The 22693-nt window shown below is 41.5% G+C and overlaps 2 protein-coding genes across 4 annotated transcripts; one reads left to right on the top strand and one right to left on the bottom strand.

Moving 5' to 3' along the window:
- Window positions 1–1350: 1350 nt before the first annotated feature.
- LOC103420483 (uncharacterized) lies at window positions 1351–19911 on the top strand. 3 transcript variants are annotated; one of them, XR_011582966.1, is made up of 14 exons: window positions 1351–1645; window positions 1724–2090; window positions 5323–5500; window positions 5571–5620; window positions 6300–6392; window positions 6479–6567; window positions 7129–7207; window positions 7308–7390; window positions 7689–7767; window positions 7874–8615; window positions 17595–17666; window positions 17808–18438; window positions 18721–19105; window positions 19393–19911. XR_011582966.1 is itself a non-coding variant. In XM_029105028.2 (13 exons), exons 1-13 carry the CDS (start codon window positions 1614–1616, stop codon window positions 18860–18862), a joined length of 2637 nt encoding a protein of 878 aa, XP_028960861.1. In that variant the 5' UTR covers window positions 1351–1613; the 3' UTR covers window positions 18863–19275. The 3 variants fall into 3 exon arrangements, 1 of the variants encoding a protein (XP_028960861.1); XR_003774644.2 differs by having other exon boundaries at window positions 19285–19911; XM_029105028.2 differs by lacking the exon at window positions 19393–19911 and having other exon boundaries at window positions 18721–19275.
- Window positions 19780–22409, bottom strand: LOC103409928 (protein TAB2 homolog, chloroplastic-like). Its single transcript, XM_017325418.3, has 5 exons — window positions 21807–22409; window positions 21262–21331; window positions 20703–20874; window positions 20443–20586; window positions 19780–20189 (listed from the first exon to the last, which is right to left on the bottom strand). Exons 1-5 carry the CDS (start codon window positions 22304–22306, stop codon window positions 19930–19932), a joined length of 1146 nt encoding a protein of 381 aa, XP_017180907.2. The 5' UTR covers window positions 22307–22409; the 3' UTR covers window positions 19780–19929.
- Between the last annotated feature and the right edge of the window lie 284 nt (window positions 22410–22693).

Here is a 22693-nt window from a genome sequence, read left to right as displayed (position 1 = left end):
AAGGTGCTCATAAGTCATATGTTATACCGATTCCTAGGGAATATATGATCAGTTTCATGAAATCCTCTCGCTGTAAAATATTGAAGACCCGAAACAAAGACCCTTGGACTTAAATGGGAAGCTCAACTCGAGGTGGGTGACCCATGTAACGTAAATCCGTGGTTTCTTGTCTGCGATTACCGTTCCACGATCTCTACCTCGTTGAACCAACTTTTGGTGTCAATACAACTTAAACAGTGTGCTACCTATATACAGTTTGGAAGAAGTTCCAAGATCGAATCCTTCTCTATGATTTTCCTATTTTTCTTATAGAAACTAGTCGATCATTATGTTTTATTTTTTGGTAAATTGAAACATTTTATTCAAAGAAACATCCTGATTTCCTCCAAGGTAGTAAATATCCTCCAAATCTTGTTGTCAGCCTAGTTCGAATGAAGACAATCCACCAATACATTTGCACAATATTGTTGGAAGTTTTTCAAAATAAAATGGATTCTGGAACGGATGACCGGTCGCTCGAGATGAAGGCCGTGGCTCATGTTTGGAGCTTGTGACACAAGCAACCCGTTGGCGATGTGAGACTGGCTACTGGTGTTTGAAGGCGCAAAATAGTGCGCTTTGCAAGGTTACAACCAGTCTATCTCTTCTTGTGTTTAGTTCAACTTTGGTAGTGCATAACATTGTCGAACAACATATTATATTCGGTTTTTATTGTATCCACAAGACAATATTTGTAGATCCCCTTCACACAAATAGTAAGAGCAAATATTGTCCGAAAGATCACGTTTTTTAGACGTATAAGGGCTGGTTTGGTATTGCTGCGCTTTAAAAAAAAACTGTTTTTGCTGTTATGTAAGAATAAACTCATTTTTACTGCTTCACGTTTTCAGCTTTTTTCACCAAAAACTGTGAAAATAAGCTATTTTTAAGTGAGGAGGTGGGACCTACTATTCTTTTAAAAAAAATTATATTTTAAAATATTTTTTTCTTATGTGCCACATTATTGACCGCCATGTCAACAAAAGAGTGGGATATGTAGTTGTTACATCATCGCTGAATGGGTTTAATTGCAATTGGATCTCATCCGGATCTATTTGGGAATCCTAGATTCCTATATCTTAATCACTTATCCTGTATAATGTAGTTAGAAATCATTTAATTTTTACTATTTAAAATTAAACATAAATAGTATCTGACAAAAACTTGCTAATATACGATAAATGATTAAAATGTTGAGATCCTAATATTCTCACAAAATGGATCCAGAGGATCCTTTGAATGTATGAAAGCCCACGTACAGACCCTCGGCCCCAATTACCATATAAACCCAAATCCTCTCTCCCCCTGTTCTCTGTCTCTATCATCTCTAGCTCGCTCGTTCGACTGTCGACAATCTTCGTCATCGTACTATTACCCACATACACAGTCACCCCCATCTAAAATTTATAATTCAAAATTTTAATTAAATTTTTATAAAACAAATTTAATTTGAATATTCCAAAGTAAAAATTTTGGGTTGGGAGGGAGAGGGAGGGAGGGAAGGTCCAGGAGGGCGATCCCTCAACCCATAATTTTTTCAAATCTAAAGGCTAAATCTTTCTTCTCAGCGCAATATGGCATTTCATGTCGCCTGCCCAATTACTTGGTACCAAACTCTCTTTTTCTTTTTTCCCTCCCCTCTCTCTTTCTTTCTCTCACTAAAACTTGTCGTTGTTTATCTCAGCCGGCGAATCTGCGACTGTGCGTTAGGGTTTCCGCGAACCCTCGCCACCGGCAATGCCAAGGCCTCGTTCCTCGAAGACGTGCTTCGAGTTCACGACTTTCTCATCGATCCCTCCGGAATTAGGGCTCGCGATGATGGCAAAACGGTCCAGGTCGCCGTTCCGAAGGTCGCCCCGCCGCCGCCGCCGCTTCCCCAGCCGGTTATGTCTTCTGCCGTCGGAGATAGTTACGCCGCTGCCGTTGTTGACGATGAGTCCGCCGCCGCCGCCTCCTCCCAGGCCAAGCGTGCCGCGCTCCAGCGCAAGGCTGCTGCGGATATGGTGGCGGCTGAGGACTTTGCTCGGCGATTCGAGTCTGGTTATTTGTCGGTGAGGTTCTTGAAATTCACTGCTTTTGATTGTTTGAATTGTTTCTAGTGTAAGTGTAGGAGCTAGTTTTTGGGGTTATTATTGTATGAATGTTTGTATCGAATCCGTGTTATGTGAATTTAGAGTGTGTAGTTGTAAAATGAATTGCAATTGCTTAATACTGACTTGTTTTTGGCTAATACTGTTTCACACTGACATTTTGAGGTTGCTCTTGAGTTAAAGTTTCCGCTTTGCCATGTCCGGGAATATGAGGAATTGATTATTTAATAATTGGGAGTTTCCCTAAATTGTAGTTTCCATTTATTACTGCATTTATATATTTCTATATTTGCTAAGTTTGAAGGGCATTGATATGAAGATACGGATATATTTTGTTTGAAAATAGTTTTGGAACAAAATCTGTTAGAAGAAATAGGTGATTCTTGAGGTGTTACAGAGCACACTTAGGGCTCGTTGGTACCACTTAGGGCTCGTTGGTACACCTTTATACCTGGGCTTAGCTGGGATTGTCTTGAATAAGAGGTATATTCCACCTTGGGTAACACTGGTTCTTATTCTACGAGGGGATTAAGTAAGTGGGTCCCAACTGAAAAGTTTCATTAACTGGTCTTATGCAGACCCGTGTAAAAGGAGCGGACAAAGTAAGAACTGGGTGGCCAGCACCAAAACATCCTTTCTTATTTTCTATTTTACATTTTTTTCTTAGGTCTTGTACCTGATTCTAAACCAGAAATTGGTATTCCTTCAGTAAAAAAATTTCATTACATTTAAAATTCCTTTTATCCCAAAACCTAATCTATTCAATTTGCCTTACCTGGATTCAAAATTTTTTTTTTGAGAAGAAACAAAACATTTTATAGAAGAAAAGAGAAATACACTGGAGTGGATAAGAAATCCACCATTAACAAGAAACAAGAAAAAACTCTCACTAGGATTTGGCTACAGCAACATTAGCTAGACCTAACTCACTTTACTGCTGCTAACAAATCCCACAGTAATTGAGAAATAGAGTAGTTATTAAAAACATTTGAGACTGAAGCCCAAAGGGCTGCCCAATATTTTACTCTTCCCCAAAGTACTTCTACCCCCACACCTGTATAATCCTCAAAAATTCTTTTGTTACGCTCCAGCCAAATGTTCCAAAAAACTGCCGAGACCAGACAACCCCACAAAGCTTTAGCTTTCCTCCCACTTCCTAGGGCCTGAAACTTGGTGCTTAGAAGCTCGAAACAACCCTTTGGAATGACCCAACTAGCTCTAACCTCCTGAAACAGTTTCCACCACAGCTGAATCGTGTAAGAGCAATGGAGAAAAATGTGGTTTACACTCTCCTCCTTTGCTTTGCACAAACTGCACCATTGTGGGGATAAGCAAATAAAAGGGCTTCTCCTTTGAATTTGGTCACAAGTGTTGAGCTTCCCTTTGGCCGCCAGCCATACAAGAATCTTAACCTTCGGAGGAACTTTGGATTTCCAAATCTGTGAATGGGGTTGGAAGTATTGCATCATCCCATTGTTACTCAAGAAGGAACAATAGGATTTGCATGTGAACAATCCTGATGCTTCCATTTTCCACCTTCTGTTATCCATTCTTGATTGAGACAATCGGACCTCTTCCACTTTCTGTAATAATCTAGCCGCCTCTTCTATCTCCGCCTCATTCAAATTTCTCCTGAAATCAAAATTCCAACTTAAAGAATTGGTAGAAAGATCTACAAAGCTTGAAATGTTCTGATTGTGCTTCCTCGATAGCAAGAATAATCTAGGAAATTGCTCTTTCAATGGTCCTCCATCTAACCACCCATCCTCCCAAAACCTCACCCTCTCCCCGTTGCCCACCTCGAACTTACAGCAGTGAAGAAACAATTGGGAACCAATCGATATATCTTTCCATGGGCTACGGCTTGAACCCCTTATCGGAGGAAATGCGTTCCATCCGTTATCCTGTAGCCCATATTTGCTTCTTATCACTTTGTGCCAGAGAGAATGAGGTTCCTTTGGGAATCTCCACAACCACTTAGCAAGTAATGCTTCATTCCGATTCCTCAAATTCCCCACCCCTAAACCTCCTTCCTCTTTACTTTTAATAACTATCTCCCATTTTACCAGGTTGTTTTTCTTTCCTTCCTCCACACCTTCCCACAAAAATCCTTTCATTAGTTTTTCTAGGCGTCCAATCACCCCGCAAGGCATTTTGAACAGAGACATGTAGTAGGTCGGCAAGCTTCCCAAAACAGATTGAATCAAAGTTAATCTACCTCCTCTGGATAAGAAGGCCTTCTTCCAACTTTGAAGTCTTTTTTCCATCTTATCTACCACTGGATCCCAAAACTTGAGTGCTCTTGGCCTACCCCCAAGAGGGAGTCCCAAATACTTTATAGGCCAGCTACCTACCTCACAACCCCAAGAATCCGCCAATCTATTTAATTTCTCACAATCTGAATTTATTCCAGCCAAATAACACTTAGCTTTGTTGATTTTCAACCCTGAAACAGAACAGAATAATTTGAGCAGCTCTAAAGTTAATCTACCTGGATTCAAAATTTTGATCTAAAACATCATCCTGCTCCCTCTCCTGGGTTGAGTTGTTCGGGTGGTCAAGCTTCTCTCTTGGGTTTTGAGGTGCGGTTGATGTCAACTTTGACATGCTTACAATGTCTTTTGCAGTAAAATTGCTTCAATGGTACATTTTTGTGCAGATATATGTATATGTTCACCTCTTCTAGGGTTTAGAACAAAATAGGTGGATTTGGGGAGATCTTAAAGAGGGCATTAACAGTAGGACTGACCGATGAGAATTTAAGAGAGAGAGAGAAAAAGCATTTCAATGGGAAGAATGTTTTAGGATCAGATGGAAAGATATGCTGCGAAGTAGCTTCTCTATGATAGCGGACAAAGGAGAGTGTATCTTCTCATGGCATAACCTTTACTGTCATGTCAACAAAAAAGACTTCATTCAGCGGACCTAGTAGGTACTGGAATTGAATATTCCATCATATTATTTTGAACGGCTCGTGGCTCCCATTACCTGCACCATTTTTTTGTGTTGTTTTTTTTGGGACACGTGCCATTATGAATTTGCAGTTTTGCTGAACTTCAAATACATATGTTACAATTGTAATACTTTGAGCTTTTTGGAGTGTTGAAATCTGATTGTATTTTTCCCGTTATATATTTATATTCTTTATGTATTTGTTGCATTTGAATATATCAGTTCTATTTTCTTTTAACAGGACACCTCAAGAGGTGGTGTGGGTGAAGAGCAGGCTCAGTCCAATGTGAATGTTATGTGCCGGATATGCTTTTGTGGTGAAAATGAAGGAAGTGAGAGAGCAAGAAAAATGCTTCCATGCAAAACTTGTGGCAAGAAGTACCACAGGAACTGCGTAAAAGTTTGGTCTAAACACAGAGGTGAGTTACTCCTCTCTTTTTTTCCCACCAGGCTACAGATTTTGCTTAAAGTAATTGGACTTCTTTGTAGATCTATTTCATTGGAGTTCATGGACGTGCCCCCTGTGCCGAATTTGTGAGGTAATGGGTGATTTGCAATATTTGTCCAATGTTGTTTCTATTCATGCTTGAAAGTCCAAATCCTCCATATTTCCTTAAAAAGAATTTAAAGGCTCCTTTTTTCTTGCTCTACAATTTTTTCATGTTTCTGTTCTATGATGCAACCCCAATCATGCTCTTTTTTCTTTCTTTTGGTCAATATTAAATGGCATATAGGACCCACATTTATTACTTGTCCAGAAAAGGAGTCAAATTGGATAATTGTAGAACCTGTGTGGGAATCTTGATGTGAATCGAGAGAAAAGTAAAAATATTTGGAGTGAAAGAAGAGAATAATAACTTGAACATAAGGAAAAGAAGTGAGACTTTTCTTTCTTGTATTCTAATTAAATCATTTGGCAAAAAGCAAGACACAATTACAGAAGTAGCCTATGTATACAGGCAGTCTAATAACTCCTGATAAAAAGGCAGATAAATTTAGCCTAGTTAATACTTTTCTGCCTTCCACTGAATTTAAGAATGTTGGATACTACTACCATTTGCAACAACATACCCACACTTGTTATTGGCATCAGATAACTTTCATTAGGACTAAGATTGTCTATAGGGGTTTTGGCTGGATGATGGTAATAGAATGTGCTCATTAATGGAATGTTCATACTAAGTGCTGTTGACTGTATCCTTTTGTTTCGTTCTTCAGGTATGCCGAAGAACTGGAGATCCAAATAAGCTTATGTTCTGCAAAAGGTGTGATGGCGCCTACCATTGTTACTGCCAACATCCTTCACACAAGGTAGGATGTGTACTGCTTAGTCCTGAGTTGTATACTGGCCTACAAAATATTCAAAATATGCTTACTTTTGTTAATTCATGCCGCAGAATGTTTCTCCTGGACCTTATGTGTGCCCGAAACATACACAGTGTCACAGCTGCGGGTCAAAAGTCCCCGGAAATGGCTTGAGCGTGAGGTATTAACTATCAATATTGTATACTGTGAGTTTATTTTCTTCTATCAACGGAGGTGATAAGATGATTGTTATTTTACATTTGTAATTTTTAAACATTGTAGTATCATAAAATGTTTGTTAGGCACCATGTTAGAATTTAATATTATCTTTCTGATAATTTGGCTTACCAGCACCCCGTTTTAGATCTCTCTAAATTATTTTATACTTTTGTACGTAGTTGTGACATCTTATTTCTAATCCTGTAGCATTTTGTGTCGTTCCCTTCTGCAATGAAAGCCATTCAAATTAAAGTTTTCGTTTTGCTATGAGTTTTGTTGTGTAATTTAGTATGTTGGTCTTTTGTATTTGTTTATATATTTCATATTTTCCCTCCCTCTTTAAATAGTTTTTGCCTAAACTAGTCATTCAAATTCTATGCCACCAAGCAGAACTCTGATAGGCTCAGTTTACTTCTTTTTTTTTTAATAAGTTATTTTTTGTTTCACTATTAATTTACTTTTTACTTTGTACTTTTACGTAGCATGTACTGGTGGACTCACTCCTTTTTTGTTACATTGACAGATGGTTTCTGGGATACACTTGTTGTGATGCGTGTGGAAGATTATTTGTGAAGGGGAACTATTGTCCTGTGTGCTTGAAGGTATTAATTTGTTTCTCTAAGGGTTGATTTATCTGAGATACTTTTGTTTTATTAACTTGCATGATTTTTCTCATGACATATTTGTGGTCTTATTTTATAGGTTTATAGAGATTCAGAATCAACACCAATGGTTTGCTGTGATCTTTGCCAGCGCTGGGTGCATTGTCATTGTGATGGAATCAGGTTCATTACTTTTATAGACCCATACTAGTTTTGCTGTATTATCCTGCGGCCTGCCTTTACTTTTTCTTGGTCCCAAGTGAGTAATTTTGTACCATGGAACTTTGGGCCTGAATGTTTGGTGACAAAACGTTTCCCTAATAGAACTAGTGTTTTAGCAAAGACTAATGGAACACATCTGGAGGAAACACTTCTATTTCCAACGGTCCAACCCCGTCTTGTGACTTTATAATTGCTGAATTGTTTTTTTCATTTCCCTATGGGATTGCTTATTTCCCAAAGTGATTCATTATTTTTTCAGTGATGAGAGATATCAGCTGTATCAGTTAGATGGAAATCTTGAGTACAAATGTGCTACATGTCGTGGAGAATGCTACCAGGTTTGTTCTAATAAGATAGTATTCTGTGCTACCCTTCTTTTTGCTTTAATTTTGGTTTTTCTTAATTTTCAACTTGATTACTTCTTACTTTGGATTTCTTTTACAGGTCAAGAATAATGAGGATGCTGTGGTAGAGCTTTGGAGGAGAAAAGACGAAGCGGAGCAAGATTTAATTTTTAGCTTGAGGGTTGCTGCAGGGTTGCCAACTCAAGAAGAAATATTTTCTATTTCACCCTATTCCGATGATGAAGAAAACAGCCCTCAATTATTAAAGAATGAGTATGGGCGTCCGTTGAAATTATCTCTCAAGGGGTTAGTTGATAAGTCACAAAAAAAGACCAAGGACAGTGGGAAAAAATCTTCAAATAAAGTGTCTGCTAAGAAAAAGGAATACCAGGAGTTCTTTGTTGGTAAAACTGAAGTGATTCAGAGGTCTGGAGGACATGATGATCCTCAGTCCTTCGGATCTAGCTTGGGCTATGACAAGAATGATGAGATGCAGCCCTACAAAAATGCAGAATTAGACTTATATTCTTCGCCTATAGCTGGAAGTATTAGCCACACCGAAGAGATGTGCTCCGTCAATAAGCCAGGTATTTTGAAGCACAAGTTTGTTGATGAGGTGATGGCAAGTGATGAAGATAGGGCTTCCAAAGTCGTTCATATCAAGGGTAAGTCTCATGGTCTGGATAGTGGAGAGGATACTGGAAAGCATGCTGGCAAATCAAAGCCTGTTAAAGGGAAGAAGTTAGTGATAAATTTTGGTGCACGGAAGATAAATTTGCCCAAGTCTCCAATATCTGATGCTTCAACCTGTCAAAGAGAGCAAGATTTGTTGACTTCCAATGGTATGCCTTCTATATGACCTGTTACTTGGCTTATTCTATTCTTACTTTTAGCATTGCCATTAGAAAAAAGAGTTAAAGGCAGTTTAGTTTGTTGAAGAGGATGAGTAAGTATCTCCCTTATGTTTGCGTATAACTTTTGGATGTACACAGCAATTCAGCATAATGGGATGTGTGATTCTAGGCTTACATATGGTACCATCATTGAACATTAGGTAATAATAGATTACTGCTTTTAGCCCAACTCTGGCTTGAGTTTGAGAGGAATACCAATGAATGTTCCTACAGCCACCTATAACCAGCATTCATCAATTCCGCCCATTGCTGCCCCCTTCACAATCTCTCATTCAGTGTTCAGAAAGGTCGTGTCGGTTGTCAATTTGGGTTTTAAACCCACTAATAGTGATATAGGGGTTGAAGGTAGATCCGTCTGCCTTGTTAATGTCCTGGCAATGTGTTGCTGAGATGGTGGAAATTTGGGGCATAAACCTTGGTTTCCTACATAGACAACTGAAAACCCAGAGACATATGGGTTGACATTGACAAAAATGTATGTCAGACGTACGGATTTTTTTTCTTTCTTGTTCTGTCCCCACTTGAACTCCGCCTATGTAATTTTACATAGGACAACTCCGCCTATGTAATTTTACATTGCCGGTCCCAAGCCCGGATAAAGGAGGAGGGGGAGGGCGTCAGGTAGTCGACAGCCGGCACTCCATGATCACGTCGAATCCTTATGAAAATGAATCCAGAACAAAATCGCGCTAAAGCTAGGGCGTCACCCGTAAGTGGCGCGCTGTGTGGCCCGAGCACAGTGATAAGTGAGCAAGGGTCGCTGTATCTCCATCGGCACCCGGATGCAGTGTTAAATGAGCAAGGGGGCCGTAGAAACTTCTTTTCGAACGACTCCACTCAAAGTTGTTTGGGAGCATATGCTCCTATCAACTTTACACGGGACACACAAAAGAAGTACTTTGATCCTATTAGACGGGGGAGGGTGAAGAAGCTAGGACAGAAGGGTAGAGTTCAAGAGAGCAAAATGCGTTTAGGAACGTGGAATATAGGAACCTTAACGGGAAAATCTATGGAAGTAGTGGAAGTTATGGTGAGGAGAAGGATAAATATTATGTGCCTACAAGAAACTAAGTGGGTTGGTAGTAAGGCAAAGGATCTAGAAAACTCAGGGTTTAAACTTTGGTATTCGGGCACAAATAGAACGAGAAACGGTGTTGGCATCATCGTGGACAAGACCTTGACACAAGATGTTGTAGATGTCAAGAGGGTAGGAGATAGAATCATGGCAATCAAGATTGTAATAGGACAAGAACTTATCAATGTGATTAGTGCGTACGCACCTCAAGTAGGGTTGGATACGAGTTCGAAGGAGAAATTTTGGGAAGACCTTGGAGACGTGGTGCAAGGAATTGCTCAGACGGAGAAGTTATTTATAAGAGGAGATTTAAATGGACACGTGGGCAGGGAGACAGGCAACTATGGAGGTTTTCATGGTGGCCATGGTTTTGGGGAGAAACGAGGATGGGGAAGCTATCTTGGATTTTGCAATGGCATATGATCTCTTCTTAGCCAACACCTTCTTTAAGAAGAGAGAAGAACATGTGATCACCTATAAGAGTGGGTCGTCAAAAACACAAATAGATTTTATTCTAATGAGGAAAGGGGATCGTATAACTTGTAAGGATTGCAAAGTTATACCAGGAGAGAGCGTGGCTAATCAACATCGCTTGTTGGTGATGGATGTACATATCAAAAGAGTGAGACAAAAGAACAAGACTTGGAAGTGCCCAAGGACTAGATGGTGGAATCTAAAAGAAGAAAAACAAGCCATTTTCAAAGAGAAGGTAATCACCCAATGTGTGTGGGATAGAGAGGGGGAAGCTAGCCAAATGTGGGATTCCATGGCTAGTTGTATCCGAAAAGTAGCAAAAGAGGTATTAGGAGAGTCCAAGGGCTTTGCCCCACACCAAAAGGAATCTTGGTGGTGGAATGAGGAGGTACAAACAAAGGTGAAGGCTAAGAAGGAATGTTGTAAAGCCTTATACAAGGAGAGGACCGATGAAAATGGTGAAAGGTATAGAAAAGCGAAGCAAGAGGCGAAGAAAGCTGTCAGAGAAGCTAAGTTAGCGGCTTACGACGATATGTATAAACGACTAGATACCAAAGAAGGAGAGTTGGATATCTATAAACTAGCTAGAGCAAGGGAAAAGAAGACAAGGGACCTAAACCAAGTGAGGTGCATCAAGGATGAGGATGGAAAGGTTCTTGCTACAGAGAACGCGGTTAAAGACAGATGGAGAGGTTATTTTCATAATCTTTTCAATGAAGGACATGAAAGGAGTGCTTCTTTAGGGCAGTTGAGTAACTCAGAAGAGTGTAGAAACTACTCCTTTTATCGTCGAATCCGGAAGGAAGAAGTGGTTGTAGCTTTGAAGAAGATGAAGCATAGAAAAGCAATAGGCCCAGACGATATACCAATCAAAGTGTGGAAAGTTTTGGGAGAGACAGGTATAACATGGCTCACTGATCTTTTCAATAGGATTTTGAAAACGAAGAAGATGCCAAATGAGTGGCGAACGAGCACTTTGGTGCCTATCTACAAGAATAAGGGCGACGTACAAAATTGCATGAACTATAGGGGTATTAAGTTAATGAGTCATACAATGAACCTCTGGGAGAGAGTCATTGAGCATAGATTGAGGCAAGAGACACGGGTTTCGGACAACCAATTCGGGTTCATGCCAGGGCGCTCAACCATGGAGGCAATCTATCTCTTACGAAGATTGATGGAAAGATATAGAGATGGGAAAAAGGATTTACACATGGTCTTTATAGATTTGGAAAAAGCGTATGATAGGGTCCCAAGAGACATTCTTTGGAGGATTTTAGAGAAGAAAGGAGTACGAGTAGCATATATCCAAGCTATAAAGGATATGTATGAAGGAGCAAAGACTGCCGTAAGAACTCATGAAGGACAAACCGAAAGCTTTCCCATAACTGTAGGATTACATCAAGGCTCATCCTTAAGTCCTTACCTTTTTGCGTTGGTAATGGATGAGTTAACAGGACATATTCAAGATGATATTCCTTGGTGTATGCTTTTCGCAGACGATATAGTGTTGATAGATGAAACTCAGGAAGGGGTATATGCAAAGCTTAACCTTTGGAGAGAAGTGTTGGAATCTAAAGGTCTTCGCCTAAGCCGATCAAAGATAGAATATATGGAGTGCAAGTTCAGTGCAAATGGAGGCCAAAACGAGTTAGGGGTGAGGATCGGAGATCAAGAAATACCAAAGAGCGACCGTTTTCGTTACCTAGGATCTATCTTGCAAAAGAACGGAGAATTAGATGGAGATCTCAACCATAGAATACAAGCTGGATGGATGAAGTGGAAGAGTGCATCTGGCGTGTTGTGTGACCGCCGTATGCCACTGAAGCTCAAGGGAAAATTTTATAGGACGGCAATAAGGCCGGCGATGCTGTATGGCACAGAATGTTGGGCGGTGAAGCATCAACACGTACACAAAATGGGTGTAGCGGAGATGAGGATGCTTCGTTGGATGTGTGGGCACACGAGAAAGGATAAGATTAGGAATGAGGATATCCGGGGTAAAGTAGGAGTAGCCGAAATTGAAGGAAAGATGAGAGAAAATCGGTTACGGTGGTTTGGACATGTGCAAAGAAGGCCGACTGACGCTCCGATTAGAAGATGCGACTATGGAACAGAGGTTCAGGGCCGAAGGGGTAGAGGAAGACCTAGGAAAACTTTGGAAGAGACTCTAAGAAAAGACTTAGAGTACTTGGATCTAACGAAGGACATGACACAGGACCGAGCACAATGGCGTTCTAAGATTCATATAGCCGATCTCACTCAGTGACTTGGATTTTCCAAGTCTCCAACCGAGAAGTTTTCCTCACTCGGAAAATTAAGGGAACACTACCCCAACCTACATGCTCCACCCAGAAAGCTTCAACATACAAGCGTCAACAAAAGAAAATTCAAAGAACTTAGCGAAGAAGGCTTTGGTGTATTTAACACAATACGTTGAAATGAAGGAAAGCTTATTTATTGATATCCCCGATAAGCTACAAATATGTACATATACATGAGTCAAAATAAACAAACAAGATGGAGCCTTCACAAAGGTTGCTTAGGAGAAGTCTCAGCAGTCGGTAGAGCCCCAGAAAGAGAAGGCATCAGAGGGGGATCATTCGGAGCCTCAGTACTGGACAGAACCCTAGAAGGAGGAGGCATCAGAGGTTGATCATTTGGAGCTTCATTACGCGGTACAGCCCCAGAAGACGAAGGCAATAAATGCCTTTGGAACAAACCCACAAATCTCTGATGATCAAGTAAAACCTGACCATCAGTTTCCTTCATCTGGTCAAGCTTCCTCTTCATGTTTGTAGCATAGTCATGTGCGAGCCGGTGCAACTGTTTATTCTCGTGCTTGAGCCCTCTAATCTCCTGTTTGAGACTCATCACTTCGGCCGCTAATGATTCAACTTGGCGGGTTCGAGCAAATAGGTGTTGGGCCATATTAGACACAGAACCTGCACACTGAACACTGAGAGCCAGCGAATCCTTAACAGCTAACTCATCAGACCGTTTGGAAAGTAGTCTGTTATCTTTGGGAGTGAAGGTTCCTGGCCACCACCGCAGCGGTCATATCATTCTTCATCACGGAATCCCCAACGGTAAGAGGACCAGTAGGGGAGACGAAGGATGGGCGCCATATGTTGTCTGGAGAAGGCGGGGCTGCCTCTTCAACAAGGTTCAAGTCAAAACGACGGTCGGAGGGGCCAGACATTTTCAAAGGTGTTGAAGAGAGAAGAGGTCGGACAAATCAAGATCTTAGGAGTGCAAGAATGGAGCTTCTACTGGTGGAGATTCAAGTGTGCTTTGGAACTTAATGCCAGCCCCTATAAAAAGCTGCACTCGACGGAGCTTCAGACATCGAAGAGGCGCCTGCTCAGAAATCGAAGAGGCGTTTGCTTTCTCAAAAGCTGGGCTGCTTAGAGACCACGAGGGTTGATCTCATAAATCGAAGAGGTGTTTGCTTTCTCAAAAGTTGGGCTGCTCAAAGACCACGAAAGCCGATCTCAGAAATCGAAGAGGCGCTCGCTGTCTCAAAAGCTGGGCTCCTCAGAGACCACGAGGGCCGATCTCAGAAATCGAAGAGGCACCTACTTTTCCAGCCTTGTCAGCACCTGTCACACGCACACTCAGCTTTGCGGAAATTATGGGTATTCTGTCGAAGACTTCTGGGGAAGTAGAAAACACATGAATCTTACTGTCCAATCACCCACTTCCCACACGCAACAATAGCTCATGGGTACCACAGAAAACTTTGCCAAAGTTCTCTGCCAAAGTTGAGCACGTGAAGCTTGCAGCTCCCACTACATCGCTCTGACCAAGAAGGGTAAAAGAATAGCTTTAGACCCATAAATTTTGAAGGTCTAGCTACCATATTATTACCCACAAGGGTAAAGGAACAGTACCACTGCTGGATAATTGGAAAGTCCCTGTGTGTCAACCTCTGTGCCTCGTGGCAAGGTAGACTAGCAAACATGCCCAACCTTTACTCACATTCGAGAAAACACTCCCAATAAGATTGCTTGCTCCAAAATCAAAGAGGCACCGTCCTCCGAATCTCGAGAGCCAGACTCCCAACATGACTACTTTCTCAAAAATCGAAGAGAGGGTAAAGGAACAGTACCATTGTTGGATAATTGGAAAGTCCCTGTGTGTCAACCTCTGTGCTTCGTGGCAAGGTAGACTAGCAAACATGCCCAACCTTTACTCACATTCGAGAAAACACTCCCAACAAGATTGCTTGCTCCAAAATCGAAGAGGCACCGCCCTCCGAATCTCGAGAGTCAGACTCCCAACATGATTACTTTCTCAAAAATCGAAGAGACACTGCTCCCCGAATCTCGAGAGCCAGACCCCCAGCATGATTGCTTTCTCAAAAATCGAAGAGGCATCGTTCTCCGAATCAATCGAAGAGGCGCTCGCTTTCTCAAAAGCTGGGCTACTCAGAGACCACGAGGGCCGATCTCAGAAATCGAAGAGGCACCTACTTTTCTAACCTTGTCAGCACCTGTCACACGCACACTCAGCTTTGCGGAAATTATGGGCATTCTGTCGAAGACTTCTGGTGAAGTAGAAAGCACATGAATCTTACTGTTCAATCACCCACTTCCCACACGCAACAATAGCTCATGGGTACCACAGATAACTTTGCCAAAGTCTCTGCCAAAGTTGAGCACGTGAAGCTTGCAGCTCCCACTACATCGCTCTGACCAAGAAATGTAAAAGAATAGCAAAGAAACAGCACTAACAAAGTTTAGACACATAAATTTTGAAGGTCTAGCTACCATATTATTACCCACAAGGGTAAAGGAACAGTACCACTGCTGGATAATTGGAAAGTCCCTGTGTGTCAACCTCCGTGCTTCGTGGCAAGGTAGACTAGCAAACATGCCCAACCTTTACTCACATCCGAGAAAACACTCCCAACAAGATTGCTTACTCCAAAATCGAAGAGGCACCGCCCTCCGAATCTCGAGAGCCACTCCCAACATGATTACTTTCTCAAAAATCGAAGAGACACTGCTCCCCGAATCTCGAGAGCTAGACCCCCAGCATGATTGCTTTCTCAAAAATCGAAAAAGCATCGTTCTCCGAATCTCAAGAGCCAGATACCACATACCACTTTTTCAAAGTGCTCTGACAGAGTTAAAACATGTGAAGCTGGCAGCTCCCACTACCGTGCTTTGACCAAGCAGGGTAAAGGAATAGCATTACTACTTGTTGTTAGGGAGACTCCTATATATGTCGACCTCCATCCCCAACGGACAGGCAGACCTGCAAAAATGCTCAACCCTTCCTCATATCTGAGAGGGCACTCTCAACTAAGCCTTTCGAAATATTCAGCTTTCTTTCCCCCCGATAATACCTCTGCAAACAAGCTATACTAGAGCAAGAATATCTCATATCATCAGGGTTAAAAGCAAGAGTATCCCATATCATGCTTTTTCCCTGTCTTTTCCTTTGGCCTTGTTTTTACCTGCAAGACAAGGAGAAAGAGAGCAATCAGTCAGCACTTGAAATCAAGCTCCTAGCCAGGAACTGACTGCCTGGAACCCCTTACCTGATTACTTACCTGGCATTGCTCTCGAGTACTCATCTTCAACATCCTATGTTTCCAGGGAAGATACCGCATCTGCTTGAGGAACAGATAGGGCAAGTGCGAAGGATACAAGGAAGCATGTGGAGACAAGCGTAACAGCACATGTGCCGATACATCCATTACTCTGTCAAAAGCAAAAGTATCCCATATCAGCAGGGTCGAACGTACTCTAGATTTGATGGACTTGTTTTGACCCTCAAATTCTTCAGTCGGCCTTATACTCTGGAGGAAACCAGAAAACCCTCCAGCTCAGTTCAAGAATAAGCCTGTGGAAAGTTACTTCTTCAAAAGCAAAAGTATCCCATATCATCTCTTCTCATTTTTCTTCTCTTTATCCTTCATGCTGCTGCAAGATGGGGAGAAGGTGAACAATCAGTCGGAGCTCTGATTGCTTACCTTGTTTGTCACCTCTTTCAGCAGATCCCCTAGCTCGGCGACTTGGGGGACTCCTACTACATGGTTTGTATCGCGCTTGACCAAGCCTGAAACTACAAGTAAGCTTCAAGTGAAATTGATACATTACCTTGTGCATCTCCATCAGTTAAAGATACCACCCCTGGATGGAGGAAGAGTACTTCCAGAGAAGCTGCCACATCTACCTATGAGACAGATAAGGCAAGTCAAGATGATACCACACTCCGATACTTAGAAGTTTCGTGATTACGAGATCATTCTCCCACAATATTTCCTAATGTCATTTGTACTAAATCATTCACTTGTACTCACTAAAGGAGAGCTTGAACCTATGGACTTGTGTAAACCCTTCACAATTAATGAGAACTCTTCTATTCCGTGGACGTAGCCAATCTGGGTGAACCACGTACATCTTGTGTTTGCTTTCCTATCTCTATCCATTTATATACTTATCCACACTAATAACCGGAGCAATCTAGCGAAGATCACAAAAAGCGACCGTTTTCGCTACCTAGGATCTATCTTGCAAGAGAACGGAGAATTAGATGGAGATCTCAACCATAGAATACGAGCTGGATGGATGAAGTGTAAGAGTGCATCCGGCGTGTTGTGTGACCGTCGTAGGCCACTGAAGCTCAAGGGAAAATTTTATAGGACGGCAATAAGGCCAGCGATGTTGTATGGCACAGAATGCTGGGCGGTGAAACATCAACACGTACACAAAATGGGTGTAGCGGAGATGAGGATGCTTCGTGGGATGTGTGGGCACACGAGAAAGGATAAGATTGAGAATGAGGATATCCGAGGTAAAGTAGGAGTAGCCGAAACTGAAGGAAAGATGAGAGAAAATCGGTTCCGGTGATTTGGACATGTGCAAAGAAGGCCGACTGACGCTCCGGTTCGAAGATGTGAGTACGGGACAGAGGTTCAGGGCCGAAGGGGTAGAGGAAGACCTAGGAAAACTTTGGAAGAGACTCTAAGAAAAGGCTTAGAGTACTTGGATCTAACGGAGGACATGACACAAAACCGAGCGCAATGGCGTTCTAGGATTCATATAGCCGACCCCACTTAGTGGGAAAAGGCTTTGTTGTTGTTGTTGTTCTGTCCCCACTTGCAATATTATTTAGAATATCACTTCAATTTTGAGGGCCAAAAACCATCGTTTTTTATATAAAAAAAATATTTTGAGGGCTGAAAACCAATAAGAGAAGTAGCTGCTTATGGTGGATGTAGCCAGGTTACTTTAATTAATAAAGATAAATAGGCTAGTAGAAAATTCTTGAAAGAAACCAATATATTTTGTGTGTGTATTGTATATATGTGTAGATATATGACTTGTGTTCCTCTTGATGGGCAGCCGGTGAAGATGCCAGCCAGCAGAGAGCACCTGTTATGGTGGATAGACATGATGGTTCGGTTAATGCTAAAGGTATAAGGATTACAAGTTGCAACCCATTAGTATGGTGGAAAAGTTCGATCTCTTTTCAATTGATTAGTATTTCAGTCAAAATTGGATGTTTTCTTATGTTGTGTAATTGAAAGTTGAAACCTTCGTGATGACATTGTGCAGATAAAAGTGATTATTCTAGCCCTTTGAAAGTTCCAAAGGTTTCTGGGAGAGAAGGAAACTTTATAAAGTTGGGAAAAGTTAGGTCTGGAGCTTCTGATCATAACCCCAAATTTGCAAGAGGGGATAAGGCTGATGAATATGAAGCCATTCAACCTGAGCAGACACCTGTTTCGTTTGGAAAAGGCATTGAAGGAGGCACGACTGCAGCTGTGCCTGTAGGTGAAGTCCCGACTTTAAGAAATGACAGGGTATATTCCCGGAAGCATTCACATAGCAGGTCTAATATACGTACTGAAACCAATGATTCTTACGCTCAGACACCCGTGTCACATTCTTCGTCAAAAGATGCCAAACCTCCGTCATTGAAGTTTAAGCTCAAGAAGCCTAATATTGAAAATCAGAATTCTTCTCATCATGAGGAAGAAAAAAGTTACGTCAAGGGCCAGCGGTCAAAAAGAAAGAGAGCATCACCGTTTATGGAGAAGACATCATTTGGTGAGAATGATGACAAGACACAATCAGTTCAGGATAATGTAATGGATGAGATGGATGTTAACTGGATATTGAAAAAATTGGGCAGAGATGCAATTGGAAAGCGAGTTGAAGTTCAGCAGCTATCTGACAATTCATGGTGAGTTTGTTGTTTCTGTATAGTGCATTACTCAGTCTCATAGGACCCTAAATAAGATAAAACAAAATATTACAGTTCATACTAACATATAAAAGGACTTCTTGAGTTGTAAGCAGTTTAATACCAGCAATTTAATCATTAAGACGATTGTCGGTCATGTTTTCTGCTAAATGATTGTTTCCGAAGAAGATGTGGTTTTCAGTATCAAGTGTTACTTTAAGGGGAGACTTTTGGTGTTATCATTTGAGTTGATTTCTTTCCTTTTTCCCATGTTTCGTACAGGCATAAGGGAGTGGTTAGCGATGTTATTGAAGGCATGTCAACATTATCTGTTACTTTAGATGATGGCAAAGTCAAATCTCTGGAACTCGGGAAGCAAGGGGTTCGATTTGTATCTCAAAAGCATAAGAGGCCAAGAACATGAGGGCTGTACGTACACACAACTTGATGTTTGTGTTGATCTCATCTGTAGGCTTTCTTCCAGATTAAGATGGAAAGGAAGTTGTCTGCCTCTGAAAAGGCGGAAGAGATAACATGTTGTAGCATATCCATTGGCTTGTATCTGTGCTCACATTCTTTCGGACTTGAGACTGGATTGTATGTGCAGGGCTGTTCAGTTTCATCGGTCGTGAAGAATGGGTTCTGGTGAACCGGGGTAAATTCTGAGGTAGGCAGGTTTTCTTTTCTTTTTTTCTCCTTTTTTTTTTTTTTTTCTTTCTTTCGTTGTATAGACTGCTAAGCTATCTTCTTGAAATGTATTCGAATACTCAGCCTCGAACTATGATATTTTAGAACTCTCGGTAACAGAGAGGATAGGAATGAAAAGTTGTTTTCGTAGCGGTGCAGATGTGTTTTACCATCTTTGAAAGTATGAATGCTTCCGGCATTACTTTGATGACTGAAATTTGTTCAGCAATTAGAAAGCATCCCATCCTCAAGTCATTGTTCGTGCAGATCGGGGTGCCTCGTAACTGACTACGCCCGAGCAGGAGTCGATTTTGGTGGCACCATCAATTAGTTGTGAAACTGTAAATCCCACGCCTGACGAACTTGATAAGTTCTGGAAACTTGCAGGGGTGAACGGCGAAATCGAGACTACTTCAAACGAGGTTAGAATAAAGATGAATGAAGGAGGGTTGTGCTTGCTTTTCTGTGGAATATTTCGCATCCTAAAGTTCCTTAGAAGGAGGGGCAATACAAGTTGAAAATGTTAAGTGGATAACTTTGGGTCTGTGATCCCAAACACAGGATCACAGACCCGGTACGATAACTCAGGGACCCCGAACCAAAGTTTTGCATGAGAGACCTTGAACCCTGCTACCAAGTTTACCGGATAGCGAGTTTGATAAACAGTACAAATTTTCAACAAGAAACTCCGTTCCAAAGCAGTATTCGCAATCATTTCTCAACTATGAAGTATGAAGATGAAGTAATGTAACTAAGAAACTAACGTGAGAGTGATTTCTTTCGAAAACCTTTCGACAGATTAAACTATACAGGTGGAGGTGGCAAGTCCAGCAGAAGCCAAAATCCGACACAATCATCACCGTCCAAGTCCCCCTGGATTGCAAGGAAGTGCAAGCCTCCACAATCCTTCTTTGCTGCTTCCCAAGCTTCGGCTTCACTTCTTGTTTCAGGAGTTTTATTGTAGGTGGCGTAAATATATCGGCCAGAGATCCCGACAGAAAGTAGCAAGCGTGCCCGTGACAAATCGACTTCAATAGAGCAAACTTCCAACCCATTCATCCAAGCTGCAGCACCATATAGCAAGATGTGATCAGATCCTTGATTGTTAGAGGAACAACACAAAATTGTACAAGACGCAATAGGAATGAGAGCGGACTTATGGAAAATGTATCACAAGAAGATACTGTTATCTTGTCGATCCACTCGCCCAACAGTTCATATTAGCAATCCAATGACACAAAACGCTATCTGTGTATCGATATGTGCAAGTAAATATGCATAAGAAGAAAGAAGACGACAGTCCGAGAGAATAAACACCTGCTAGCGGTTTTGCACGTGAAGATGCAACAGCCAATCCTGGAATCAATGTCTTCTCGTCAATTTCAATCCCCAACAAATCCAGATCTAGACTTGCGCCAAACACGAGGTTCGTGTCTAAGGATGAGATTTCCTCTTGAACAGCTGAAACAGGAAGTAGAATTAGCAAGGGCACATGAAATGTTACTGGAAGAATAAGGCAGGTCAGAGAATGTGACTTGTTATATTTGTTGAAACGTCGCTATTAGCAAGTTCTTTACCTGAAAAGGGCAACTGAACAAAGGCCCATTTCTCGCCAACAAGATTTTCCGGAAGTTCCATTGGGAAAGGGTTATCCAATGCCAGGAGCGGCTTAGATCCTTTCTGGAAACCAGGATGGCGTGTGTATACTGTCTCGTAGCGTTCTTCCAACCACAAAAGCAGCGATAGGCACTGAAAAAAGCAATGTTTTAAGACAATAAGCAGACAGAGAGAAGCAGTTGCACCAGAAACTCAAAGAAAAAGCTTCATTGCTAACTGATGACAGTGTTTCAAAGTCATGCAACTTCTGCATCTCTGCGGTAGCATCGCGATAGTTCAATGTCACATACTTCTGTACAGTACAACCGTGTTTATTTCCGGTGATAATTTACGTAACAGAAAACAACCAACCACAATTTTCCAAAACAGAAATCTTTAACTCTGTAGTGGCCCTCTAAATTCTCTAGGCTATTAGCTTAACTTTCTTAAGTTACTTGATCAGTTGTGTGGTTGAAAACCTGCTTCCTCAATCTGTACATGTTCCGAAAATTAGACAATTGATAAGAAAAACATGCTTACCCGTTTACTGGGAATCGGCTTTATACCAAGCTCGTTACATGCCTTTGTGATAATTGTCTGCATCTGTGACCTACGTAGTCCAATTAGACAAATCATAAAAGTGGAACCGTTACCAAATCCCAAGTGACATGCTTTCTCAAGTACGCACAATCCACAGAAGCACACATTATGCGCAAAATAAACGGCTAAGTTCTGCGATTTTAACCCTCTAATTTACTATATGTTACAATTCGAGGACAATGACTTTATTTCATCAACTTCTTTCAAAATATTTTGCGCACGAGTGACCAATGTGAGGGTAAGGTACCTCATACGTGCCCCAAACATGCTATTTTCGTTCAGAAATTTGCAAAATTTCAGCCATTGTTACCGAGTTGTAACAACTAGTAAGAAAATAGTTGCGCCAACCCGATGAGCGCACCTCACCAATTGTGATTAACGTAGTTGTTGATTTGTTCGACACATATAAATGACTGCATCTTTGCCGGTTTAGTTGCAAAGATGATCTTTAAATGAAGATTAAGAAAATGAACGGTTATGATTACCTGAAGTAGCGGATTTTATCCGGCAGAGGGACGCCTAATTCGTCACTAATGGACACAATAGCATCCTTCAAAGTAATGCTGTTGATAACATTGTTCGGAAAATACTTTGTAAACTGCAGAGACAGCGATTCGTCACACACTACCAGCTCCCACACCTTCTTCCCCCTGATATCCAAAATCGGCCTCGAGCAGAAATCCAGCTCCCACTCCGAAATGCTCTCCGGGTCGGTTTCTGGGTCGAGGTAGCTCAGCTCCGCCGTCGGGTCATCGTCCAATTCATCGAATTCCTCCTCCTCTGCTTCTTGTGTCGTGGAAACAGAGCTTTCCGAGACGGAATTGGGTCGGAAACAGCGGAGTTTTGGCCGGGGTTTTGAGGGATTGGTGAAGAGAGGAGATGGGATTTTGATGGGGTTTACGCGGGAGATGAATTTGGAGATGGGTTTGTGAGAGTGAAGGGTGGGGGTTCTGATTCTGGTGGTGTTGAAGCTGAAGCTCGCCATGGAAGTAGTGAGAGTAAGGAACTGAACTGATAGAGTTTGCAGGAAGAAGAAAAACAGTTACAGCGGTTGTTTCTCCGCCACATATACTTGAAGATGAATGTGGGCCCCGTAAGAGAAATTTTTAGTTGTGACGAGAACACGATGGTATACTACATGTTTTTATGCAAGTGGTGAAATTTTTAAATTTTTAATTTATTAACCTTTTAACACATATAACCCACAATTTCTATAGGAACACGTAGTGTACCATCTCGTGTGACGGTCATATTGAGGGTTTTTGGACACCCAAAGTTTTTTTCTCTTTTTGTTTTTTTTTTAATTTTTGAAGGGATTTCACAGACAGAAAAAGGTTGCAGTTGGTTTGATAATGATTAAGTGACATTAATT

Source organism: Malus domestica, chromosome 07, assembly GCF_042453785.1.
Source record: "Malus domestica chromosome 07, GDT2T_hap1".
In the NCBI taxonomy this organism is placed as follows: Eukaryota; Viridiplantae; Streptophyta; class Magnoliopsida; order Rosales; family Rosaceae; genus Malus; species Malus domestica.
Note: the sequence above shows the minus strand (reverse complement) of the source record. Positions and strands in the feature narration are given on the sequence as shown.